This window comes from Lepisosteus platostomus, chromosome 10, assembly GCF_059453375.1.
Source record: "Lepisosteus platostomus isolate fLepPlt1 chromosome 10, fLepPlt1.hap1, whole genome shotgun sequence".
Classification (NCBI taxonomy): domain Eukaryota; kingdom Metazoa; phylum Chordata; class Actinopteri; order Semionotiformes; family Lepisosteidae; genus Lepisosteus; species Lepisosteus platostomus.
Window position 1 is genome coordinate 48,809,413 of NC_142620.1, and position 27,764 is coordinate 48,837,176.

General features: G+C 39.1%; 2 protein-coding genes across 10 annotated transcripts in view; one reads left to right on the forward strand and one right to left on the reverse strand.

Moving 5' to 3' along the window:
* LOC148653849 (zinc finger MYM-type protein 3-like) overlaps positions 1-19,995 on the reverse strand; it is a 33,079-nt gene extending 13,084 nt beyond the window's left edge. The window contains exons 1-18 of one of the 9 annotated variants that reach the window (XM_088596824.1): positions 19,542-19,995; positions 16,094-16,955; positions 13,542-13,621; positions 13,045-13,126; positions 12,092-12,575; positions 11,430-11,604; positions 10,191-10,403; positions 9,874-10,024; positions 9,133-9,248; positions 4,692-4,778; positions 4,310-4,460; positions 3,908-4,080; positions 3,403-3,625; positions 2,661-2,710; positions 2,080-2,242; positions 1,274-1,389; positions 543-717; positions 302-451 (exon numbers count right to left, since the gene is read on the reverse strand). In XM_088596824.1, coding sequence (XP_088452950.1) covers positions 302-451; positions 543-717; positions 1,274-1,389; positions 2,080-2,242; positions 2,661-2,710; positions 3,403-3,625; positions 3,908-4,080; positions 4,310-4,460; positions 4,692-4,778; positions 9,133-9,248; positions 9,874-10,024; positions 10,191-10,403; positions 11,430-11,604; positions 12,092-12,575; positions 13,045-13,126; positions 13,542-13,621; positions 16,094-16,943 — 3,439 coding nt within the window. In that variant the 5' untranslated portion in view covers positions 16,944-16,955; positions 19,542-19,995. Of the gene's footprint in view, positions 1-301; positions 452-542; positions 718-1,273; positions 1,390-2,079; positions 2,243-2,660; positions 2,711-3,402; positions 3,626-3,907; positions 4,081-4,309; positions 4,461-4,691; positions 4,779-9,132; positions 9,249-9,873; positions 10,025-10,190; positions 10,404-11,429; positions 11,605-12,091; positions 12,576-13,044; positions 13,127-13,541; positions 13,622-16,093; positions 16,956-17,767; positions 19,462-19,516 lie in introns of those variants that run through there. The other 8 variants (XM_088596821.1, XM_088596822.1, XM_088596816.1 and 5 more) reach the window with 8 other exon arrangements.
* Positions 19,996-20,645: 650 nt separating this feature from the next.
* On the forward strand, positions 20,646-27,470 carry nono (non-POU domain containing, octamer-binding). Its single transcript, XM_088596826.1, has 10 exons — positions 20,646-20,805; positions 21,604-21,746; positions 21,836-22,032; positions 22,278-22,579; positions 23,644-23,739; positions 24,093-24,289; positions 24,604-24,791; positions 25,403-25,433; positions 25,545-25,636; positions 26,806-27,470. Exons 2-10 carry the CDS (start codon positions 21,605-21,607, stop codon positions 26,926-26,928), a joined length of 1,368 nt encoding a protein of 455 aa, XP_088452952.1. The 5' UTR covers positions 20,646-20,805; position 21,604; the 3' UTR covers positions 26,929-27,470.
* Positions 27,471-27,764: the final 294 nt, after the last annotated feature.

Sequence of the window (27,764 nt, forward strand, 5' to 3'; positions counted from 1 at the left end):
GAACCTAAATGCTATTCAGATGTCTTCAATGACATCTGGACAGGCTCATTTGTACATATAGCGGTTCTTTATTTTAGCGGACCATAAAGAATGCGTTAAAGAAAAGGAAATCGCAAATTCATAAAGAATGCGGGACGTAAGTAGTTCCTCTATTTTTATACTTAAAATGATCTAAATTCAAGACCTATGACAGTTAACGAAAAGAAAACACAAAACTGTTCTAGTCTCTAGAACAGATCTAGCGTAGCTGCTTTCAGTTTTCTGGTAAGAGTTCAGACACGTTACACAAAGCGCAACCTACTTTTGGGGAAATCGGCCTCCAAGTCTTGACCTGGTTCATCCAACACGTTTGCCATTTTGACCGCCATAGCGAGAACGTCGTCTCGGGCCGGCCCAAACAGATCACAGTCCTCCAGCAGCCCTTCTGCGCTGTGATTACTGGCAAGATCTGCTATGAGAAAACCACTATTTCAATTATGCTGACTCCATCTCGGGCAATCCAACAGACAGTGGAGCAGCGCACGGCAAGATCAGTACATTACCACAAAGATCAGATGATGCTTTATCCATCTCTTCAGCCTCAGCGATCATCTCAGCCATAGCGAGAATGTCAGCCTCCAGCGGATTTGACGGTATTTTAACTTTAAGTTCTTCAATTGTTTCTACTATCTTATCTGCACTCTCAAGGGTGGTTGGAAGAAACATGGGGACTGGGACCTGGCAAGTGAAAAAGTGAAACAAGGTTAACGGTTTTCTTTAATCAAAACTTTTTCTTTTTTTTTTTTACAGACTGTAGAACGATAAAGCGATAAAGACTATTTTCAAATGCAACTTTCTGGAATGTTTTATAATACAATTATGAAACAGGGATTTAAGGAAAATCCCTACATATTCCACATGGAGAGCACTACTTTCATTTGTGTAAAACTCTCGCATTCAATTAACAAAAATAGAGTGAATGTTCAGGTTTGTCTGTGTGTTTAAGGATGTTTGCTTGCAGCTTTGTCAGTAGATCCGATACTTGAAGGTTTGGAAACGGCATACACTGGACAGGTAGTGGCAGCACTGATTTCACATGCAGCTGCTGAAAAGACTCCAGCTTGTAACTAGCCATGTCTGGCCCTTAGGGCTCAATTTCCTAAAAACAACTGACTTGGCTAGCATTTGGGAGCCCCTAATAAAAAGGGGCTTAGCTGTTTAAATGTTAAGGCTCACAATCATCTCATCTCTTATCTAGCCCATAGCTTAGCAGTCAAAATCAGTGAATACTTACTGGAATAGGCATGGTGAAAGGCACTGGTGTTTGCTGACAGTACATATGCATAGGCACTGGGATGAAGACAGGAACTGGGACGGGGAGTACAACCAGCTTTGTGTTCAAGAAATCCTCTGAAATGCAAAAGGAAAAACCCATCAAAATGGAAACAACTTAACATCTAAACCTGCATAAACTACTGTATAGAAACAAAAACCTGTTAAAACCCTAAATATTACAGAGAATTCAAAAAGCAATGCAGCAGCTCTATAATAGTTTAGACCACTCAGAAAGAATGCTAACACAATTGTACTTTTTACCTTATGTTCTTTTATGTCAAATCCTTAAATGATTTAAACCAGACAGTAAATCAAGCTAGACAAAAAGAAAAGGTCAACCATCATAAAAGTACAGAACAGTCATTTATTATGCAAAGAAAACAAAACTGTAAAATGATACACAAATAAGAGAAACTGCACAGCACAGACTCATGCTGGTCTAACCGCAGGACACACACAAACTTCAGATCACCCAAAAAGCACAAACAAGGAAGGGAGAAAGCTTTGTTGACACTTTTTTGGGGTCCACACCACAGTGTATAGAGCCAAGAATTTTAAAGGTGGGTACATGAAGATGGCTTCTTTCAATGGGACTGCTCGTATACACACATTCAAAGCCACCTCATAAACAGATGGTAAAGCGCGTCAACCAAAAAGGGCCAAAGTTGGGCAAAATAAGGTTTGCCGCCTTCTTCGTTAACAAAAGATGGAAATGGTTACACAGTACTTCAAGAAAGGAGTCAAACATGTATTCTTTCACCTTACCCGTTTGGCAACCCTTTGACTTCATCTCGGGCCTGCAGGAGGTCCCCCTGTTCTCCATCAGTGGCTTGCACATGGCAGACTTGTTCTTACGGGGTGTGGTGGGCGTGACAGGAGGAGGTGGGGGTGAAGGGGACAGCTGGGGTGCATGTGTGTTTCCTGCAGGCTAGGGACAAATTGAAACCTTTTAGAGACTCATAATGTGCATTTAATGTGATATTTTAAAGGTACTTTTTAAATGAACAAATTTAAAAGAATATGAGGCTTCAGGGAAAATATCTAAACAAGCATATTGTGTAAATATGTAGTCCTTGTCCTGTGTTCAACACGCTTAACTTTTTCTTTTTCGCCTTCTAAACAGCACAATTTCTCACCAAGTAGATAAGCCCTACGAACAACACTGCACCAATAAAATATTATGATAGGTGTCTTAACATAAAACTTATCAACCTCTTCAAGAGTTTAACTTGCTGAACCCACTTTGATTTAAGGGCTGTTTTATTTAAAGGCCTAATTCCTCGAGAACATTGGCAGCACTTCTAGGGCTTTTAAATGTTACTTAGTATCTGTTTAATACAACTTACTTCAAATTTCTTTGCTGTAGGTGAGGGTGTTTTAGACTCTGGTGACTGACCTGAAATATCAATAAAGGCACAGAATTTTAATACGCAATTATGACTAAGAAAGTTCAGGGCACAATTTATAAAAAAACTATTTTACCGGAAGAGCCAATTGTGAACAAATTCAAAAGGGCACTTTCACATAGTTCTTTTAAAAACAATCATGTTCAACAGCTTCACAAAGACATTAAAAGCACTTTACACAAAAACAGCATCTCCCAGGTTATGAACCTACAACTATCCAGCTGTAAACCCAGAATCCTAATGGCTGCCTGAAAGAGTTCTTCCACACTGTCCTAGCTGGGAGCTGAACACACAATGACACAGAAGGCCTTACCTAATAAATATTTAATAGTGGCAATGATATTCAAATGACTTTATATAATAGCTTGTTAAGTTAAAGGTCATTGTGGAGGAGGATTTACAAGTTAGGACACCATATCCAAAAGACCTTGACACTTAGATCCACATCCTATGCGAATTTCAACTGTTCTGAATGGAAGACCCTTCAAACTTAAGTCACAACAAACTGGGACTGAAAAATCAAAGATTGATCATGTTCTTACTTTATCAAGGCAGCCAGCAATAAAAAGATTTTCTAAGAACTCTTCAATGACTGGTACACTCAATTTAACAGTAATACTTCTAGCATTTGCAAGATTACACACTGTTTTCAAAACACAAAACTGGAACACATCTGACATACTATTGAGCAGGCTCTCAGGACCCTTCTGCGTGTCCAGATTGGGCTGATTTTGCTGACTGTAAAAGCGCAGGAGACACTGCTGGTTGCAGTAATGTTTGATCTCTCCACGCCAGTGTATTGTTTCCAAAAGCTTCCCTTGCCGTTTGCAGGCATGGCATCTAGCTGCCTGCAGAGGATGGGGGGTTGTGAAAACAAACTTGGAATCAAGGCTGTCTCTGGGCAGCTATAAGAACAAGCAGTCATGAGTTATGCGGTCCATGGCAAAAAGTCATAGAACAAAAAAAAAACAGAAAAATTAACAACAATGTATCTGCAAAGAAAAATGAAGACAAAAAGTCATGCAACACATTACAATAAGCTGAAATGAACAAGGAACTGGAAACAAACTCAATCTATAGTGTAGCACAGTCCATTTACTTCTATAATAAAAATGCATTGCTTAAATTCTTAATTATTCTTAATTCTTCATTAAGAAAATAATTGAAAGATTAGAAGCTACCCTTACCTTTAAGTACCACAGGAGATATTTACTTTTACAGTCCTCGCTACAAAAATCCCATGTATTGCCATCTAGCTCTTCAGTGACTGCTCTTTTACATGTCTGAGAGCAGTATGTACAAGTTATACAACAAAGCCCCAAATTCTTTGTGAAATCTTGCTTGTACAGTAAAATGCAGCCTTGAAGAAGGAAAAAAAAACCATGTCAAACATCTGATGAACTACAAAGGAACAAGGAGAGAGAAAATGTAGTATACAACAAATAAACCCCAACAACAAAAAGCTGTCATGTTTTCTATCTTTGCATTTTATCATTAAAAAACAACACTCTTTGGATTGCTACTCCTTAAACCACCATGTTCAGCAAAAGGAAATCCACGTGGAATTAAGGGTATTATGGCAAGCAGACCTTCACTACAGAAATTCTTCTCGACTCCCGAAAATTTGATTTTCTCGTGCAGAAGTTTCTCCTGCTTGCAGTGTTCACAGACAGACACGACTCCATGAAGACGCTTGTAATCTTCACAGCACTCCTTACAGCAGAACTGGTAAATAGAATCCTAAGGATCAAGCAGCAACAGAAGATCACTGCACCATTGAAACACAGAAATTAAGTTCTTCTGATTTAGTACAATGGGAGAGATTTTTTTTTCAAATAAGCACATGAAACTACTTCAGTAAGTGTAACAGTTTCAAAGCAAATACACTTGTACAATATAAATTAAGGGTTCAACTGTTCCTTACAAGATCTATTTAACAAATGGACATTAGCAAAAAAAAAAGCTCATTACCTGCCATTCTAGGACTTCAGGCTTCCCATTAAAAAGATTGTGGCAGGAGTGGCAACTTAAATGAATGTCACCTTCAGGACTATTTTTCTGGAAAGAAAGGAAATAAGATTGCCCTTTTACAAGAATGCATCTCATTCGATCTTGATTATTATGTCTCAAAGCCTTTTGATTAAATTAGCGTTATAATCTTTAGCTTTGCTGCGGTGTGACACCTGGTCTGGTGCGATTTATCACAGCTGGTAGAATATGTATTTCACGCAAAAACAACTCTTTTTTTACCTCAATTAGGGAGTCAGAACTGTATAAAAGAACATTAGATCTCAAGAATCACTGTCAATCTGAAATGAATTTGAAATGTGTGGCAATAAATGTCACATCACTAAAGAAAAAGGATTTTTACTTAAAAAAAACATTTATGATTATTATTAACAGCGAATGTCTATTTTTACCACAGAAAAAGAATGGCACTTCAGTAAATTCCCAGCAGGGAACCTGCATAAGTTGCAGGTCATCCCATTCAGAATGTACTGAAAGAAAGAGAAATTAGGTTGATCCAGAGGATAAGATAAAACATAAAACCTGAAAAGAGGTTAAATGTGAAGCTAAACTGCAGCACGTGCATATTATAAAAAACACAGAGCCTCGAGAAACCCAGACAGGATGTTCAATGATCAAAAGATAAAAAAACAACAGTTGAGAGTAACAGTGTTAAATGGGGAGAGAAGAAAGTTAGATAAGAGACATTCTTTATACCTGAGTAACGAGACTGTCCACACATTTATGTAATCAATCACACAACTGATCACCCACTTAGGAAAACAATTAAATGTATATAACTGGTTCTGAAAGCACCTTAACTTTGGCTTTCTTGACAGGAGTTCTAACCATTACAGGTTAAGCCTGTGGAATGAAAGCCAGTAAAATACCTCTTGGACTTGTAATTTTGGCTGCCAAAAAATGTGCTGCACTTCTTCTTTGACTTCTCTCCATGTCAATCTGTCCTACATATATTGATGCTATGGCTTGGATGCCTGAAACCTGCTGTCAGGACTGGCCCTTGTTGTCACATGGAGGTAGGGATGTTTAAAATTTTTTATATATCTAGAATACAAATTCAGAAAAAAACAGTAACAGTAACCTCTGCTTCACAGAAGCACACTGGCAGTTGTGAACTGAGCAGGGAATTGAGGTCTTTAAGAAGGCCAAAGAAGGAACATTTGGAGACGATAGGGAGATTATAGCAAATGAGCTGTTGAGATCCAAAGGAAAGAAAGAAGTTGGCGGAAGAGGCCCCAGTTTTTCCAGGAACAAGAAATAATAAGGCTAAACATTAATAATGGACAAAACGTAAGTACAGAGTGAGATTATGGTACATGCTGAGCATCCTGAAGCTGAAAGAAGACAGCCTGGCTTGAACAGGATTCAGGAAGTGTAAATCAAGGTTTTGGAAACTCACTAAGGCAAAAGAGAAGTCATCAGATATTTACTGGAAGCACCTTTTGGGACTGTATTAGTATGATGGTGTTTAGAAGAGAACAGAAGAGTGAGAAATTAGATTAGTATATGAGAGCAAGCATCTGAAACTATAAGCAGTAGGAAGAATATGCTTTAGCAAGCAGAGAAAAGTATGATATCACAGTGGACTACAGGAAATTAATACAGTTAATACAGCGGTCACCTGCTGCCTTGGCACAGACAATTCTCCTAAGGTTTCATATGAGAAAGTCAATGCTCATATGATAAAGTAACTGTACTAATGAAAATTGTCATGCAGCAAAAATCACAGTAGGTTTCAATGTAACAGTTACAATAAAGAAATAAATATGAACTATGCATGTCCAGCCAGAATTACTAAAACAACAACTACTACAGCATACATTTGCAACCAATCCAGATCAATTCCAACAGGTGGAATTTGGTTTGAGTTGTAGATGCCTTTATTAAAAAAAACTTATGTGAAACAGTAACAGGTTGCACAGCCAACCACCAGACTGATGCAGATGCTAAAAGTATACATTGCAATAAATAAAACGGCATACAAATAAGGGAGAGTGCGGAACTTACTACAAGTAACCTATTCTACTATATCGGCAATAATACATGATATATTACTTTCATTTTATTTACCTATAGTTATCGTGCCCTTTACACAGACCAAGGAAACAAAGTCCTTAATCTTCCTCAGAAACCTTAAACATAAAGGTCTATCTGCATTAATATAGACAGCAGGCATGCTTGTAATGTAGACTTTGTGAGAGAGGGAGCAAAACAGGGATTTTAAACTGCAGCTGGCAGACAAATTTAATGTTAACATTCAACCCACATATTCACCTGCACTGGCAGTCTGTCAAATTCTCTTTCTTCTTCTAATTATTTTTGTTATCCTTTTCCGCAAAACACACAAGAACTTAATGTTTTAACTTAAGGGATTACTTATGTTTTTTTGGAATTTAATGTTTCTTTTATTTTGCAGTATTACACTCACAAAAAGGGTAATACTCTCATAGAAAATACACACAACATTTAACTTATGCTTTCTTGAATGAAACTGAATAACTCGGGTGAAGCAGATCCAGCAGATGGAGATGATGTGCAAATGGGTGGCTGCAATTACTCTCCTACTGCACAAGCGAATCTGGTCCACAAATGAGGAAAACATTGATCACTAATAACTTTATAAGAACAGACAAAATTGCAGATGAAGAACTTGAGGGTTTACTGTATTACAATCCTCAGCAGTGCCATAGGACAGTTACTTTTGTCCCCGGGAACAATCTATACTGTATATACAGTAATTTCTGAGGGAAAATGACTTACTTGCTATTCTTAAGTCTATTCTTAATGACTTACGTCCTGCTAATAATATTCTTGTATTTTACATAGTTGTTGCTTTAGATGACTATATCATATTATACATGTGGTACAGTAGTGGACACAAACGGAACACCAACTTTAAGTTACTCAATACAGTGTTGGGTCACCATGTGCAGCCAATATGCTCCCTAACATGGAGTCAATCAGCACATAGAAATTTCTCCACACCTCGGCAGTCCGCTGCCTGTGCTCTTTGGACCACTGGAACACAATATGTGCACCGCAAGATGTGATGAGTAGTTTATGCACTGAAATCGAACTATAGTATCCTAGGCTGTTGGGTTTGATGAAATTAGCTAGCCTGTTTTGGTTTGCACTTTGAATTAATACAAGGATATCATGATCCCGGAGCATGCACTTCTAGCCACTGTTTTCAATTGCCGATATTGTCTTTCCTTCAGAGTTCCACACTGACATCATCTTGGACATGGCTGTTCTCGAAACATCAGCAAGTTGAGTTGCCTTGGTTAGTGACACTCCTGCCAAATGCGGTCCAATGATCATCCCTTTTTCACATCAGTGAGGTCTTCTCTTCCAGTCACACAAGCCACAATAATAATTAAGGAGGCCTGTGCAGCTTTTTTATACATGAGAACCCTGGGATGCTATTTGCTTAGTTAACAAATGAGGTACATCTGTATGAAAGCCCTTGCTTTTAACATATTTGCTGTCCCTCACTTATGCCGGTGTTTCCATTTTTTTTTAATCCTACTAGCAGGATATCATCATTAATAAATTATTTAAAAATTAATTTACACGTTGAAAAAGAACTGCACAACTGGCATGTACATACAAAGAAAATAAAGAAAAAAACCCTGAAAAGATTAACATGGTCTCATAATGTTTTAAGATATTGAATAAAGTTGCTCTAAAATACATAATAATACACCGGGAAAACCAGAAAAAGGCTTAAGTCAGTTTTTATCGCAAAATGTGGAAACATTATGAAGATGACTCCAAAGGTGCAATTTCTGTGAAGAAAAGTAACGTAAATTGTCTTCCCTCGAATTGCCATGTATCATTTCTTTTCATTGGCAATATGAACTTATAAAATGTTGCTCTGCTCCAGTTCTGGGTATTTGCCAGGCAGAATAGCAGAATATATATAGTTACTTGCAGTCACATATGCAGAGGTTAAGGTTCTTTTAGTATCCTGTATCCTCCTGCTAGTCTCTGCTTTTCTTCTCAGTGTTTAGAAATGATCCCAAAATGCTGGAAGCATTGCTTTATATATTTGTTATGGGTTTGAGTTCCTGCTCAACAGTGAGATACTTTATCCCACTTGCCCCAGTCCACCCAGTCATATAAATGGGGACCAGCACTGTGAGGGGTGTAGTTCCATACTCTCTTGTCCTCTTAACTCCACTGAAACCAAGACAGGCTCTGGCCTAATGAACCAATGTTACTCGAATATGGAAATTAACAGTTTATATTTATATATCTCAAGGTTGGTTAGTATGTCAACTCCTGATGAAAATTCTTTATATACTTGTTGAATTATACAAGATGTTATAGTCTTTATATTGGGTTTTGTTTCTTTAACTGACTTTAGAAGACAATCACCTACCTGAAATTTAGTCCAGCAGGTAGGGCTACAGAACTGATAAATGACCCGATTGATCTTGTTGTAATATGTTGGCTCAGAAAGACTGCGTCTACAGAAGCTACACGGCCTTACAGGACCTAGGAGAAAAAAAAACAGATAATTTATAATTGCACTTGTAAAATTCACATCAGCTTGTTAAGAGTATCTCTAGGGTTATACTGTATGTTTTTATGCAAAAAGAATAAAAGTCTTTGCTATGCATGATTAACTTTGGAATTTTGTCTCTTAAAATAAAACTAAAAAAAAAATAGGCTGAAATCCCTAACATGAAACACACTGGAAGTAATGTCGATTGAAAAATTACAAAGCAGATGAAAAGATCTAAGAAAGCAATGTTCTTACATTCTAATTCTTACATTCTTAAAAACACATGTACTTCATCATACTGGGAAGATGCTAGTAATTCTTTGCAGATCCATTCCTGCATAATGATTATAGCTAATTAACTTGCAAACTAAAAGCAAGTTTATTACTCATATATTGTGTTGACTGTCAGAGCTACATTAAGATTTGCATCCTCCCTGAAAAAAAATCACACCATTGTATGAACAATCACAATGTTTACAACTAAAAATGTTTACATAATGAGAAAATACACTATAAGTAACATAAATACAGTAACTCAATTACAAAATAAACTGAAGGAAATATCAAATGTTAAAATATGGAACAGTTTGAAGTAATCCAAAGACATTCTTATACCTATAGGTCCTGAGGTCTTCACTTTATATGACATTACACAGCAAACAGAACAAAAAAGAACCATCTTCCCATTCCGATCCACATTCGAGAGCATGTCAAAATTCTTACAAAGAGTCTTGCACCATGTACATGGAAAGACTTTGGTATTTTTCTGAAACAAAGTAGACAACACATTATTATGCTTCATTACCAAAAACATGAAAACTGAAACAGTTTTGTATGAAACAAGTAAAAGAACAGTACTGAACAATATTCATAAATTACATTTTTCCTCTAGCTCTCTAATTTTTTTGTAGGACTGAAAAAAAACATCTTACCTTTTTATAAATTGTTAAACATGAGGTATTACAAAATCGTTTTTGCTGTCCCTCATGAAATAGGTACTCCAATCGGGAACCCTTATTATAGATGTAGAGTCCACAGTTGTCACAGCAGCTAGTCTTCAGGCCCTTTGTAGCTCTGAACTTGGTAAAACAGGCATCACTACACAAGTGGTGAACCATGTTACCATTACTCACTTCATGTAGAATCTAAAAGTAAATAAGACAATGATGCTCAAAGTTCCACTCAAACATACTGACCTGCCATGAATGTTAAAAATACACAATTTATGCCTTAAATAAACAAACTAACCAGCTTAGATGTTGACAATCCAAGTGCCTCTGAAGTCCAATATTATTCCACTATTTAACAGTGACACTTAGTGGTAAGAGGTGGAACAGCCAGGAAATTGAAATTAACAATACATCTACATTTTAATATCTGCACACAGGTGAAAAGTAGAAATCAATGTGAAACTAAGATGCACCCTTTTTGCCTATTTTCAATATATATTTCTGGGATTTTACATCACCAGACATGATTCATATTTTGATCATTTGACTACATTATCAATTGCAGAATATAATGATTGTTGAAAAATAAGAAAACCAGTCAGAAAAAACTATAACTGAAGTTAATCATGTGATATAAATCTCTTCTAAATCTGAAATCTTAGATAAAAGCACCCGAAGGAAGTGGCAAAAACACTTCAGGGTTATTTAATTAAATTTGTGATGTTCACCTTTTATCAGTGTTTCACTTAAAACCTCAAACTAAGCTTGTGTAAACTTTAGCACAGCACAGTGAACAGCTGCTGCCGATATACTGAGAATGCGCTTTTGTACAGGTTAAAGGTGTTGACATGCAGTCAGCAACAAATTGTGCGGAGTACAAATGGCTTCAGATATGGGGATGCGTGTTCACTCACTGCTTTTAGGCATAGACAAATGTAAACAAGACCATATGTTAGGTCACACACAAAGAAAGCATACAAGATATAGAGATAATACAGCCAATTAGTCAAAAATGTTCAAAATCATATATTTTGTTCATATAGCAATCAGAGGAACCTCTGGTTGAATCTGTTTTGCGGCTCTTTCACATTTAGCTGAAAAAGCAACATTTTCATGAATTGAAAGTTTTTGATAAAAGCAGCACAAGTTATTTTATCAAATGCCCGGGAAAAGGCAACACTTTTGCATGGAATTGTGATGACATGCAAACCTCGTTTTTACCTCTCCTGCTTTATGACAGATGCTACACCTTGGAGCAGAAGGATCAACTGTCTGTGGGGTGCTCTTTTGAAACTGAGCTTCATAAAGAGAAAGGCAGGCATTGTTACAGAACTCCTGGAAAGAGTTTGTTGGCCCTGTCTGTGCAACAACACAGTCTTTAGTATTCCCGATATCCCTGCAAATACAAAAAAAAAAGAAAAAGCAAAGTTATATTCAACAAAACATGGACATAAGATGGATACTAGATATATAAATGTTGGGGGCGGGGAGTTTATTTGCAACAATCAGCTACCACTGCCTCTGATCTCACATGTACTGAACAATTTCAAATGAAATCCATATTAGAGTGTTTAAAAGGCCACGCAGCTAAGAACTGAGGACACAATGCGCTTACAAATGTAAGTGTGTACAACTTGGGTGTATATTGGGTTTTGTTTAAACCCACACAGAGATTTATTCAGGTACAAATGTGCAGGAAGACAACATTTTATCATTTAAGACGTGAAGAGCTGTGCCAAAAAACAAAGACGTGTCATTCAGAAACAACGCAAGTTATGTGCAACCTGAGCTTATTCTTCCGTTAAACGCACTTATTTCCTGGAATAACACAAAGAAGGAAAAAAAAACATAGACCGGAACTTTAGAAATAAAAAAATAATTACTTTTTACAAAACACGCAAGGCTTTTTCCTCGGGGGTTTCTTGGAGAAGGCTGAGAGACATGCAGAGGAACAGAACAGCTGGGGCATGCCCTTCCTCTGGTAGGCTGTCTGTCCCTTCTGCAGGGGGGCTTTGCAGTTGGCACAGTGCATCTTCGTCTGCGGCCGCGGTGTGCTCTGAGGAGCGCCGGGTGTCTGATTCTGGCACTGGGCATTGCTGTGGGGAGTGCCTTGTGTCTGACCCTGGCTGGGGGTGTTGCTGGGCGGTGCGTTGTGCGACACCCCGCGCGCGGTGTTGGGCGGATGAGACGCCGGCGTGCACTGGGCAGCCGTGTGGACAGTAGGTTGGGCCCTCTGAATCCGAGGGGGCATGACCCTCTGAGTCCGCAGGGGCGTGCGCAGGGAACGTCGGGGGGCTGCGTGTGGATCAAAGTCTTCGTCTTTGGGATCATCCACCATGGCATCCGAGTCATCATCAGATAGCTGGGCTTCAGAAAGACAATTTTCGAATGTAAAGTGACTGATGAACGCACTTCCAAATATATTGTATTTCGTAGATTTTATTTTAAAAACACAATAAAATAACCACTTTCAAGTGGCATGGGAAACTGAATTTCAGAGTATTATAAAATACCCAAACTACTTCACTTAATCAGAATAGAGTGTGCAAGATTTCCATTAAGCACAACAGAGTCCAGAAATTTAGGCTCAAGAGTTTAGAGTTCCAAGTTAGGCACATTCTGTTTCTATAAAGTGAAACTTTCTGTTTCACTTTATAGAAACAGAAAGTATTTTTGTTTCTATAAAGTTTCTGTGTGTTTGTTAATTTTAGGTAACTCATAGCTGCCTGGATGTGCAGATTTCTGAGAAACCAGACAAAGAATTATCATATGGCCTTGTATTCGCACTCAGTGTTAAAGAATCTAGAAGTATATTGTATTGATGAAAATGACCTACCAGTATCTGAAATGATCAGTGGATTCTGAGATGTACTTTTCAATGATTCTACTCTTCTTAGACGTTCTGCTCTTCTAAATTCCTGTAAAAGTAATTCAAGCATTCATAATCATACAGATCTTTACTGTAACAAATTTATAACATGTTATTTTGTATCTGACCTTCACAGATTTAATAACAAACACAAACCTTTAAGGTTCAAATACAATAATGGCCCATAAAACAAAAATGTACCATTTTTCTTTTCTGGTGATTTTTCTGCCTATATTCAAAAACATAAAATTATATTTTTTATATATATAATTAAAACCCTGGCATTGGCAAAACTATTTAGGGAAAAAAACATTTCTGTATTTTACACATCAAAAATATTTTCACAAAGACTACAGCATGAACTAGTAAGCTTCATCATGTTTCGATTTATAGAGGATCAAAAATATAGCATAGTAACACATGGCAATACACAACTGGCTAAAAGAAAAAAATAAATGATTTACCATCTTTTCTTGTGGCTTGTCTGAAACATCACAAGAGTTTTCACTTTGGCTTGAGGCTGCAGGTTCATCTTTTTCCTTAGCTAAAATGAATAAGTAAATAAATATACAAACATACTGCATATCAGTTACAAACAATGCTGCATTAAAGTTTGTGATCCTCCATTGTAGTTCTTTAAATGTTACATTTTTACTATAAAATCCCTCTTTTAAGGATACTTTTCTAAAAGAAAGGGTGTATGTCCACAAATTCTAGAGGAATTGATGCATGCAACAGAAAACAACAGATACACAAGAATTAGGGCATGTGCAAAAATAAGTGAACCATAAGGTTCATTAGCTCAGTTAATGAGATAAGTATAACCAGCTGCCCAGTTACCAAAAATAATTAGGATGCAGGTAAACCAATCAAATCACCAATCACCAGGGCAAAGTCTGGGAGGCCCTCTATGATATATGGGTAAAACTAGGTTTTGTTCCATTATAACTTAGTGTAGTAGTACATCATGTCATGAACTGAAGAGATCTCAGACAACCTCAGGAAGGGTTGTAAGTTCTCATCAGTCTGGAGAGGGTATAAGGGGTTATATGTTTTGGAATTAAGAAATCTACTGTAAGACTAATGGTCTACAAATGGAGACTCTACCTAGATTTAGACGTCCTTCAAAACTATCCCACAGAGCAACAAGAACACTCATACAGGATGTCCAAAAGAACACAAAGACCACATCCAAACATCTCCAGGTCTCTCTTGCTGCAGCTGGTGTCCACAACAGGACGCAAGTTGAATAGCAATGGTATTCACGGGAGGGTAGACAATCTTTTCTCTCAAAAAAGAACAATGCTGCTCGTCTTAAGTATGCAAAAGACCACCTGGAGGATCCTTTTTTTTGGCCTCAATAAAAAATGTCCCATTTTGCAAAAATTTACACTGCCTACTACTGAAATAACCTTAGCTCCACTGCCATCGATTTGGGTCTGCTTTTCCATCCACAGGCCCAGACAACTCGCCATCATTGAGGCAACTATGAATTCAGAGTCACAACCAAATATTCTGGAGGAGAATGTTGGGCCCTCTGCCTGCGAGTTGCAGCTGAGCCGAAAAAAGGGTCCTCCAACATGACAAATAACCCAGAACATTCCAGCAAATCTAGCAAAGATTAAGAGGAAGAAATTTTGTGTTTTGGAAAGGCAAAGACAATATCGCAGCCCAATTGAAATGCTGTGGCAAGACCTGAAGCTGGCTGTTCAAGCAAGATAGTCAACATATCTGTAGCAGTTGAATCAGTTTTGGAAGGAAGAATGGGGAATAATTCCTCAACCCAGATGTGAGAGACTGACTATTAACGATAGGTTTCTGTCTTAGCTGCTAAAGAATCTGCCACTGCTTGCTGAATTAAAAGGTTCACTTTTCTACACAGGAATCACTGAGTTTCTGTAAAGTACATGTTTTATTTAATAAATAATGAAACAATATGCATTTTTTTAAGTGTGCCCATATTCTCCATTAAGTATTGGAGTTCAGATATTTAAGATTTGTCTAATACATATGAAAGATGAAGGGTTCACATATTTTCAAGCAGCACTGTATATAACATAGATAAGATTCCATGATGTAAACAATTTAAAAACCAGCAACACACAACACTTGGTAAACATTACAATCAATGCATTAAAAAGTACCAACAGGGTATACAATATTGTATTGAAGGGGAACTGTAAACAGCAACAAACCTCACTTTTTCCAAAAAAAGTGAGGGTGAACAACTTTTTCCAAAATCTTATTTGTAAACCAGTTAAATCAATTGCCAATAACCTATTCATCCATCCATTCATTTTCTATCTGCTTTATCCAATACAGTGTAGCAGGGGAACCTGAGTCTATTTTGGCAACTAAAGCTTGCAGGGCAGGGTATATGCTGGACAGGACACTAGGCCATCACAGGGCACGCACAGACTCACACCGGAGCCATTTTACCAGAAGCCAAATAACCTATCAGCATGTTTGTGGAAAGAACCACATCCAAACATGGGGAGAACATACCAACTCCACACCGATAATACCCCAGGTCCAGAACCGAACCCAAGGTCCCAGAGCTGTGAGGGAGAAAAGCTAACCACTGCGTCAATGTGCCACCCAATAACTGATTCGATAAAGCCATTAAGACATCAAGAGAAACAAAACTTTGCAGAGCCTTTCGCTCCCTTGAGATCAAGAAGAGAACCTGTGGCGATTTGCGCTGGTAATGGTCCTCCTGAAACCAGAGTCTGCTGGTTTCCATTCCCACTGAATTGCCCTCAGGGTCTTGACTTGACTAAACAAACTCTTCAATTTACTCTAGACTGTTGGTTCGGTTTACTTGTTTTTAGCTCATGGCCACAAATAAGTTTTAGAAGTTTGAGAACTGCAACTGTTCTTAGCAGAAGACAAAAAAATAAAGCAGATTATCTGGATTCAAACGTTAAGTATGAGCTCAGACGGAATAAAAACCACAATGAGAAACCAGCTTTCACTAGCATGCAGCTGAAGTGTTAGCTGATCTGTGCACACTCACCTTCCATCTCTCCTGTTTCTGCTTGGTCTTCCCTAGTTTCCTTGTATTTGCTGCCACCTGCTGCCATATCATCAACTTCAGACTTCACCTTTGCCAGATTCTCAGTTATAGTCGATTTAGTGGTTTGGTTTTCAGCTAAAGTGTCAGGATATGCAACTGCTGCTTCTTCTGGATCCTTTGCTTGGCCAGTTTCTGCCTCTGGGCTCTTCATTTGGACATCCATGTCCTGCTCCTGTTCTTTGGACAGATCGTCCCTCTGCAAAGACTCCTTCTTGGGAGCCAAAGGCATGTCTGCATTACACACAAATGGGGACAAAGATGGAGGAGTTTGACGTCCTTCTTCTGGATTTCCGGGCTCTTTTTTGCATTCCAAGGATGCCTCGGCATCTGCTTCGCCTCCCGTTGGAGGCAAAGGCTCGGACTCCATCGCGCCGCGGTCCGTTTCGGCCTGCACATTTTCCATGTTCACGTCGCCTGGCTCTGCTTCCTTGGGTGTTGCGGGGTCATCGTTGTCCCTTTTCGGCACTTCTATCTGCCAGGGCTCGGAAGATGACCCAGCCTGCTCTGGAAAGACCTTGTTATAAAACTCCTCCACTTGCGTTTTAGACAGCTCGAGTGAGTCGGGCTTCTCCAGTATGCTTAGACTGTCCTGGGTTTTTTGCCTGACCCTTTCAGACTGCGTCAGTGTGGACGTCTCAGGAGTGGGGGATTCAAAACTGTATTCCTCCAGTCCCATTAAGTCGCTTCCGGAGGCCGCCATGCTGGTTGGAGCAGACAGGAGATCCTTTCTCAAGGCTTCATTGGCCAGCTGGAATGAGTTTAGAGGCCCTGGAAGCTCACTGGGATCCATTCTCAGCAACAACTGCGTGAACAGAACAAGACAGGGTCACAAAAATTGACGCCAGTTCCACGCACGATCTTTTATTTAATCCTTCACTCACAATAATCTGTACGATTGCGGTACTGTAAAATGTGTGTCAAAAAAGAAATTAAGGGATTTTAAACTCAAATCGGTCCCCTCCGATACGTTTACACTTTTAACCCGAGAAGATGTTGAAACAGGAGACGTGGAGCACAACTGCAATAATAAACATGATGGAAAGAAAGGGGATGTGCAGAATAAAAAAAAGCTTAACCTGTTTCAAAGAAAATTTACAAGCTCTGACATTTTAGCAACTGCAATGAAAGGCTTTTGCACTGCGTTACAGAACTGAAAGGCATCTACACCTTCAGAGGTAAGACTGAAATATGTAAATGCTACACAGTGCTGATCAGCACCAAAGGTTTTGTAAGGAATCATATCTAGCCTCAGATGTTGTGATCTACTTATATTTAAGAGAACCAAATTGTAATACATAAACAAAATAAACAATCAACCACGAAATTATCAGATGGGTACGTTGAATATGTTTATTTACTACGCACAGCTAGAAAGTATCCTCTACAGCAAAACAGAATACAGAGATCCAAATTGATGCCTTAGTAGAAATGTAAATCACTGGGAGTGTACCGCTTCTACACATAAAATCCCACAGCTGAAGAGTGAATACAGAGGCGATTCCTCGATCAGCCCCAAACGAAGCAGGATATTTATTGCTCGTTAACCCTCGTTTGTAAACACATCATCTGGCTCTCACAATTCTGTGGCAAGGTACAACACACACGTTTGCTTACCTTAAAATGAAAATGGCGAGAATATCAACCCCAACGTGTTCCACGTATATATGTTAAACTATATCAATAACCGATCTATCACTGTATCTAATATCATGCCATTCATACATTATACATAACTCAAACCCTTGGGAAAGGACTTGGATTAACAAAGTAATCGCATCACGCTTCAAGAAGAAAAAAAGCTAGATATACTCCTATATTTATGGAACTAAGAAAAAGCTCCACATACCCAAACAAATACCTGGGTCTGGAACAAAATGTAAAGATCAACTGGGTGCAAATTAAAAAAAAACGTGGGGGAAAGTAACTGAAAGTGCACCAAGAACCGTTTCGTTCTCTAGCACCGCTTCTCCTAGATATTGCAAAAGAACAGGGAAAACGCTATTAGCTACAGGCCCCAACCTGAAAAACGTGGGTTTAGCGCACAGTAACTTTTTCAAAGCCAAAACTCCAACTACATTTCAAACCATCACGACTTACAATCAGTGAAATTTCAAACTTCTTTGCATTTTTCATAGGTAGTCCAAAGAAAGAGTCCATAAACTGAAGAAGACATTTTGGAACTCCATTTTTTTTTTTACAATTTGCTCTTCAAATAAAAAAAACCCTGCTTTAAACAAGGTTCTCTATCAAAATGGCACACGCCGGGCATATACAGCCTCTTGATTACAGTATTTACCTGGCACGACTCGCAAAACAAAAATTGATCCCGTTTATAAATTGGCGAGCGTACATAAAATTTTCACTGATTGCCAAATGATGGTGGAAAACGGTGGGTCTGCGCCTTTAAAAACGAGCACCTTTTGCAGCAATCTCTGCTGTGCTGCAAACAGGCAACTTTCCCAGCCCTCCCCTCTCATTGGCCCGTAATAGGACTAAAGGCAACGAAACCTCGCGATACCCATCGCTCTCTGCTGGCCATCCTCACGTTGAGCGGGTTGGATGGCAACATCGGACTGGATTCAACTGCATTGGGATTTGCAATTATCCTCCCCCCTTCTCCCCCCAGTGCCCAGTCTAATAAATAAGGCAATGTCCCCTAAGCGTTTTGTGTGTGCATCCAAATGCATCAACATAATGTGATTTCCATCAATTTCACACTGCACTCTGATGCATTCTCAGATTCGCGCCAATTGCGTTAGCTATGTAAAAGATCAGTGCTCACTACACGGTGTGTGTGAGGATCAGTTAAAAAATGACATTTTGCTCATTAAGCCCCGTGCAACATGTGATTACCTCTTCGATTTCGCTCCTCGTAATAAACAAAGCATATCTGCACTGACATTCACGAACTGGTCAACTCGCTAGGTCCAATTCTAATGCCACCGGAGTCCAAACTTAAAAATGCATCTTACCCCACAAATACAACACATTGACACTTCAATCAGTAAAAAGCACATACGTTTACTAACAATTTAACGTTCGTGTGGTCGCTTTCAGTATTATTCATTCAATAAGGAGAATAAAATGAAAAGCTTTGGCCCGCGTGTGCACAACGTAGAGATAATCAATTTAGGGAAATAGTGCAAGCAGTATTTAAAACACATTCACCTAGTCGGAATTCAAGCCTAGTTTGCACAAAGTCCGCCATTATTATGCACTGCACAAGAACAGATAAAAATGCATCTGTAGTTATTTGACGAAAACAGAAAACTTGATACACCAGAGGCAGAAATTAAAGTTGACTAAAACTATAGAACAGGCAACACGATAATCTAAAAACGTTTTCAATATTAGTAAGATTACCTACGCCACTTTCGAAAACACCCACCGGCTCCTGATCCTGTCTGTGTCTATTTCCTCAATTTCCAACTTCCACTCGCCGAAGCTTGCTGATTGACAATGCAGGGGAGGATCGAGTCCGTACGGGCTGCTCTAAATGCGAATAGGACTTTTCCGTTGTATTATTTCTTTCCACATGCTTGCAATAGGACGTTCACTTACGAACTAGTCTCACGTTATAACGGGTAGTTAAAATATAAATATAGCAACATTTGACAATAACGCTAGCATATAAGCCCATTTGGCACCAAGTCTACGGATACGTCTCTTCACCTTGCAGCGAGTATAGATTGTTTTATGGTCACTGGACTGTTGTACTCCGCCACCTGTGTTTGTTATCCAGATATTTCAATGTCACTGTTTTTAATGGAAATCCTCTCTGTATTACAGTTTTGGCTATACTACGTTGTGTATGGCTTTGTGATCTGTCTTAAATAAAAAAAAACGTGCCTGCAAGACGAAACGCTGCAGGTTTGTGTTTACTGTTGTGTTTCATCGTCAGAACTCCCTACACTAACATATAACACATTTAACTTAATGGGTCTATTTTAGTAGATATAGGCCTGAAAATAAATCCAGATTACGACCTGATGAATTAGTGAAACAGTTAAAAACACAACCTTTCAGCACATTGGGGACATCAATCCAATTCTAACGTTCAAACAAAAAAAAACATAAAGCCGGTTCCATTATATTAATCGGTTTTCAAAACGTGTTGTTCCTGTATTTTGTAGAAGGTTGCGCCATAACTAATCAATTGTGTTTAATACATTTGTGTTATGACTCCGTAAAAACGCTAAAACTAAGGTTAGTGAAAACAATACTCTTAGGACAGCAACCACCGAGAAAGCCCAAGGTCTCTTTTTCTCAAACAAGCTTGAGATAAACTTCCGGACAGGTTTCATCCAATCAAATTGCCGTCTGAATGTTTAAAAAAACGGCTTTCCGCCAATGGCATCTCTAGAGGGACGGCCATATTATTTACTGTCTTGAATGACACAAATGTACCCAATCGAAACGAGCCATAGCAATGATTGACGTCCATAGTTACCAATCAGATAACCTCCTCGAACTCCGTGAGCCAATCACGAGAAGAGAATCGCTTGGTTTTTCTTCACTGCTGGTTCAGTTCTACCGAAGGAAAGGGGCACGCGTTTCTTTCTTTACTGTTTGCTGTTGTGTAGGCCGGTTGGTTCGATTACTTTCACTACATTTCTACCATAGGAAGATATTTGTGTTAATTACGCGGTAAGGTAAGTCGTAACGGTGTGTGTTGAGCAAATTCCATTAGAATTTGCGGATTCGATTCGGTGGAGTACAAAAGGAAATACCGTGCTGCGTAGGGGGTTGTAGGGGCAAGCTGTGATGGTTAAATCGAGCTTAGGTTTGTGCGTTTTAAAAGGAAATTATATGTGCTTTCCGATTGTAAATCGGATGTCAGGGTTCTCTGATGGTAGTTTTCCACACGAAATTATACGCGGGGGTGTTTCGAAATGTAGCTACCTGCTCGTGTGTATCTGAAGCAACAGTGAACCCTGTGTATTTTTTTGTGGCGCTTTGACGGTATACATATCCAATGAAGTTTCCAACAAAACCACTTTCTGGTATTGAAAAACGGTTTTATACTCCCATACCTTATTTTTTTAGAACAAATGGAGGCTTAAAGCATAGGTAGAAATATATTGTTTTTCACTGCCAATACACCGGAAGAAGTACCTTTGTTCTTTTTTCACCTTACGATAAGATAAAACTTTATTGATTCCGATGGGAAATTGAGGCGTGCCTTACAAAAATCTCAAATCTCAAAGCTTGGTCTGCGTTTGATTACTATAGTTACACGCGTGTCTGGCAGAATCCGTTGTGTCCTATTTCTCCTGTATTTTGGGATGGCTTTCAGAAGGACCCCTTGTAACGGTAGGTCAACACAATATTCGCCTTGGAATGGTTTGCCAGACTGCGGGATAACACGCTTGTGCATGCCGAAAACAAAAGTGATTTCCTGCGAGTAGAAATTGACCTTTTTTTGCTGTGTTTTTTTTTCCTCCTCGAAGGATGCAGGGCAACAGGGGTTCCCGTCCTGACCAGCAGAATCACGGACCGCCGAGACACCAGCATTGGCACGAGCACCAGAAACAGGGAGCGAACGCCAACAGCAATGGACAGCATGCGGAGAGCAGCGAGCAGCACAGTACAAGTCAGGATTTCTTGTATGGATTCAACCTGGAAATGGCCCTTTGTCGGAAGTCTTTAACTTGCTAATCTTTTCCTTTTGCATCCTTTTAGACTCTGCCTTGACGATTGATATCCAGAACTTCAGGAAGCCCGGTGAGAAGAAGGTGTATACCCAGCGTAGCAGACTGTTTGTTGGAAATCTGCCTGTCGGTGTGACCGAAGAGGATGTGGAGAAGCTGTTTTCGAAGTATGGGAAACCATCTGAGATCTTCATAAACAAAGAACGGAGCTTTGGCTTTATAAGACTGGTGGGTAGATACTGAAATTCGCCTTGTGAATTCAAAATGGTGTGGAATTCAAAATTGAGTTGCCTGATATTTCTTTGTGTTTTTCTCTTATTTACTTTTATTAGCTTTTTAGTTTTGACTGGGAGAAATACCAACCTAGAAGGCATCAGTAGTAACTTTGGGCAACCCTTTTAGTGGTATTCTAAAGGAATCTTAGCTTTAAACTTATATTAAGGCTGCTCTTTTTCACCGCCTTGTGTGTGCAGGAAACCCGGACGTTGGCTGAGATCGCTAAAGCAGAGCTCGATGACACTCCATTCAGGGGAAGGCAGCTGCGAGTTCGGTTTGCCACCCACGGCGCCGCGCTCACGGTCAGAAACCTGCCTCAGTTCATTTCGAACGAGCTCCTGGAGGAGGCTTTCTCCATCTTTGGCCAGGTAGAGAGGGCCGTTGTCATAGTCGATGACCGGGGGAGGCCTACTGGAAAAGGGATTGTGGAATTTACAGCCAAGCCGGCTGCAAGGAAGGCTCTGGACAGATGTGCAGATGGAGCATTTCTGCTGACAGCGTAAGTCATTTTCTTTCCCTTTTCAGCTATTTTGTGGCTCAAATTTCAGGTGACTGCCCACAGGCATTCGACTGGCTCTTAAATCCCGTAATTGTATGTAGTTTTGATTTGGTAGGATGTAATGAGAGGACTTGGAAGCAGCGACAGAGGCATAAGATTGTGTTTTAAAAAGTAACTTTCATGTCTTTTGTTTCCATATACTGTACTTCCAGTTTGGAAAGAAAAGCATCCCAGTGTTCCGACGTTGAAACGACTAGGAAGTTTTTCCCCTCCAGCATATGGCTCCCATCCCCTTTTTTAATTGCAGTGCAGACCAGCAGAAACAAAATTTACCCTCAGCGTGGTGTTTTAGAGTTGAGGTGTTGTGCTGAAATGCCACAGTCAGTAGCTAGTGGGTTTTAGACACAGGCTTCAAAGGTCATTGGGGCCTGTAGAGAGTGTTATGTTATGTGAAATAGTTGCCTGCAAATTGCAAAGCTGAAAACAAAGCAAATATGTTGGGTAAAATGATTGCAAAAATACCTTTTTCTAAAGTTTTCACTCTAGATTTAATATCAAATTTGGATGAGTCCCCGATTCAGTTTGGCGAAGTGTTCCAGAGCGCTGGGGATATTACAACCCTGTTATCAAGTGTAGAGAAATAGTGGGAACACGCAGTGAACTGAAATAGGCTAGGAAATGGATACAATAGAGGCTAAATGCTAAGGAGCCAAGCTACATAGACCTGTACCTGTTAGAAAATTCAACCAGAAACCTCACAGTAAGTGATTGCAAGACTCCAAGACAATAATTATGTGATATCTTGTGCATATGACCTAGTGGGGATTTTGTCTGTTGAATTCTCAGCACACAGCTTAAGTGTTGTTTTGGAGACTCTTGCTACCCTTGAAAAAATGAATATGAACTTCAAACAAAAACAACAAGATGCAATAGTTCTGTAGTCTCTGTATTTTTAATTGCCAGAACGGAATTGACTTATGATGTGCTAGTATGATAAGCCCCTTGATGTTTGAAAGAAAGTTGTTTTGGACTGTCAAAGCAGGCTTTGAATTATCTTTGATTAGGTTTCCAAGACCTGTGACAGTGGAACCAATGGAGCAGTGTGATGATGACGAAGGTCTGCCAGAAAAAACGATAAATAAAAATCAGAATTTTCACAAGTGAGTAAATGGTTTTGACTATGAATTGCTTGGCTCGATTTATACCTATAGTGTACAGTGTAGTCAAGAACACAAAATAGGCCTTAATATCGATAGAATAGGGTAGCCAAAGGTACGTCCTAAACGTGTTTGGTCTTGAATTGAGACGTTGATTATATTTTGTGAATTTGTTTGCGTTAACTAACATACAATTCCTTGGAGTGCAAGATAGTAGCAGAAATCCTGAAGTTTTATTTTAAAAAGCATGATGGTCCTTTGCAAGCTTTGTGTAGTTTTCTAAAAAAGAGCAAAAGGGTTATCTGATATTTCTGTTCTGCGTCATGTCCTTAATTTGTGCATCCATCGTTGTCCAGGGAGCGAGAGCAGCCACCAAGATTTGCCCAGCCTGGGACATTTGAATACGAGTATGCAATGCGGTGGAAGGCTCTGATTGATATGGAGAAGCAGCAGAACGATCAGGTGGAAAGGAACATCAAAGATGCCAGGGAAAAGCTGGAGGCCGAGATGGAAGCTGCTCGACACGAACATCAGGTCATGCTGATGAGACAAGGTAAGCCATGGGATGCTGCTGCACGTTTTTTTTTTTTGCTGCTTTGCCTTTTTGAGTTTTTAAAGGGGTCTTATACCTGGATGTTATGTGTGATTGCATTGTGTTTGTGTTGTAAGCTTTTTGCTGCACATGCATCTGGACATTCGTAACGGATTGCCCTTTCTTTAAGTGGCTTCCCCATGTTGGGTGATTTCCCAGACAGATTAGTTTTTTTTTTGCACTTGGGCATTCAGAACACATGCTTGTCTTAAGGGGAAAGAAAATGAAAGGACCCACAATTCCATATCTTCCGTCTTCCACTCTGTCGCGAACAGACCTAATGAGACGCCAGGAAGAGTTGAGGAGAATGGAGGAGCTCCATAACCAAGAGCTCCAGAAGCGCAAGCAGATGGAACTGCGACAGGAGGAGGAGCGGCGCCGGAGGGAGGAGGAGATGAGGATGCAGCAGGAGGAGATGATGAGGAGACAGCAGGAAGGCTTTAAGGGGAATTTTACTGAAAATGTGAGTCTTTGACTTTTGATCAGCTAGCAGGCTGTATACCAGCATCACCTCCTAGAAATCATTTTTTCATTTGTTGAAATTTGAGCCATAGCAGATTGACTACAGATGACAGGAGGCCCATCAGCCAGTATTGCTCGTACTGGAAACCGACCTGCCATATTTGAAATCTCCTTGTAATCCACCAGTAAGGTACTTTTAGAGAAACCAGATGTATGGATAGGGTCTGTTTCATATCAGTATTCCAACACACAATGCATTAGTCCTGAGAGCTAAGTTTGCCGTGAAGCTTTTGACCTACATCTTCCTGTCCTTGCCAGGTGTAGACGCTATATATTGAAGATGAAAACTGGAGCATTACACATGCATACAAATTACTTTTAAGGTCTAGACGATTGCAGTTTCACTTTTGGAACTGGATTTGTGATGGATTTGTTCAAATTTATTTCAATAACATGTATGCTATGGTATAGATCAGGTTGTATAGATCTCTAAAACATCTCAAGAGCTGTAAGTAATTGGTACATTTGTCCAGAGGAGAACAAAATATCTTTTTAAACTGATATTTAATAGTTTAATGTCCTTTTAACCAATATTGTACTTTCATTTTATAGAGAGAACAAGAGATGAGAATGCATATGGGAGGTATGTATCACATTTACTCCAAAACCTTTTAAAGTTTTTATTTCTTCTACTCTCTAGTATCTGTTGCAAAAGTCCTAACTTTTTAATTCTTTTTTTTTTTTTTTTTTTTAGGGCAGGCCATGAGCATGAACAGAAATTTAATGGGTGGGGGTGTTGTGCCACCTGGAGCTGGGAGCATTCCTCCAGAAGGAGCGCCTCTAATGGTAATGTCAGAATAACTTTCGATCCCAGGTCTATATAGGACTTGCATTTACCATTTACTCAAGGAATGCCTTGTATATCCGTATTCTTGAATATAGGCGCTTCCCGGGATATGTAAAAGCTCCACTTATGGAAATTTGACTTTACATCTAGTCGCTATGTCTTACTCAAATTTGAGTAAATGTTCATGACTTCATATGTAAGTGAAAATGTCTTATAGCCACTTAGCGTTTTAGTAAATTGAACTATTTAATGCATGAGATTTTGTTTTTATTCCTACAGCCTATTTAATCCACAGTTTATCATACATTACATTTCAAAATGGTGTATTCACTGTAATACAAAAATGTTTATTTAAGCTACGCAATGCATAGAATGGGATTCTGCTGCCATCTGTGTAAAATGGTAAAAGTAATATTTGACTTGCGGAACAGTTTCTGAAACCAAGGACAGCCTATGTAGGTACATGCATACTGGCTCCCAGTTTGGACAGTCCACTGTGAGCGGCTTTGCTGTCCCATACTGACCTGGCTCTTAGGTTGCTTAGGTAGCCAGTGGATTGCAGACCTCATGCATTTTCTGTGATAAATCCAGCAATTAAAAAAACTAAAGAACATGGCTATATTGTTTCAACACCAGCCCCACTTGGGAGAAAATGTGTAGACATGTCCACCTGTTGATCCATTCATCTTTCAGCAGAGTTAGTACTGATTAAGAGAGCAGCAGTGCATCGCTTGCTAATGTCACTGCAAGCCTGCAAGTTCCTTGAAAACATGCGAGAGACTAATTCCAGCTCAGCCTGTTGTGCATGGAATCTTCATAAATGTCCAGACATGAATCAACAAAAATGTTTTATTGATTTTAGGTATTCAAAATGGGTTTATTTGCAATGTGATTGGTGAGATGCAATTTAAGATTGCCTTCCAATGGTGAACTAAACATAATTGACTTGGTAAAAGCCTTGGAGGTTTTAACAAATCTTAAATTGCTTGCTGGTGAAATTTATAATGGCTTTTTTTTTCTAGTTATATTAGATATGCTAATATGACAGCTGACTTTATACACTTACTTCAAGCCTTTGTTTGATGTTTCAACTAACCGTTCCCTTTTTTCCCCCTCCTCACACCTCCTCTGCTGTGACTGGGATGTGATCCCATGAAAATTCCTTCAGCACAATGAGCGCTTCCCGATGGATGCAGCCGGGAACAGTGCCATGCCTGGCACTCCAGGCATTTTTCCTCGAGGAGCTCCGGGTGCAGCTGATTATGGTCCAAACAAACGTCGGAAATATTGAGGACTGGACAGAATTGCTGTGACAACTTTTTGTATTTAGTTTTTTTATAGATTTTTTTTTTTTTAAGTGTGGGTGTATCATACCTGCGGTGCATCACTTTGCATTTATTAAGTTTTCTACAGTCTTCTGGGAGTTTTCCTTTTTTAATTTTTTATATACTGGAATATATTGTCTGGTGTACGGGTTTGCTGCAAAATATCAGTAAACCTCAAATTTGTAATACAACAGGTATGGACTACAAATTTATTAATTTTTCACTTGGTTTATTTTTTATTTTAATAAAACATGCTATGGAGTAGATCAGGGTTTGTAGGTTGTTCAGATCTCTTAAGGCTGCATATCAGGAGTTGAGACCTAAATTTGTCCAGTCAATCCAGTAGTGAGTTGCATTAGCCCAGGAACTAAGGTTTGATACAGACTTTCCAGCACCAGAGCAAACCCACCCTTATGTAGATTGATATACATGTATTTTCCTGTCGGTTTACTGTAAAATTTGTTGTCCATTGCATTTTTTAAATGAATTAAAACACCTTCCCAATGTCTCTTGCCTTGTTCTACTTGTGATTTTTTTTGAAGAGATGGCATGATCTTTTGATATATTTGACAACTTGATATTTTTGATTGAATCTTCTAGTAATCATACTGGAATATTTTTAATGTTGGATCTCCTTTAGATTGTACATTTCAAGCCCCAGTCCTGGAGAGCTCAAGATTTAAAAGTCTGACTTTTCTAAAAAGTGTGATCACCAGCTATCTGGCATTTAATCTTGGATTTTCTTTCCAGGAAGTAGTTCTGTAATATTGGTGGGTTAAGGCACAGTATATTGTTCTGTCAG

What these genes read in the sequence shown, in the direction of transcription:
- nono (XM_088596826.1), top strand. Translation starts at nt 21,605, where the DNA reads ATGCAGGGCAACAGGGGTTCCCGTCCTGACCAGCAGAATCACGGACCG. An exon ending in CAGCGAGCAGCACAGTACAA is followed by an intron (nt 21,747 to 21,835) that starts GTCAGGATTTCT and finishes GCATCCTTTTAG; the next exon opens with ACTCTGCCTTGACGATTGAT. An exon ending in AGGGGAATTTTACTGAAAAT is followed by an intron (nt 24,792 to 25,402) that starts GTGAGTCTTTGA and finishes TTCATTTTATAG; the next exon opens with AGAGAACAAGAGATGAGAAT.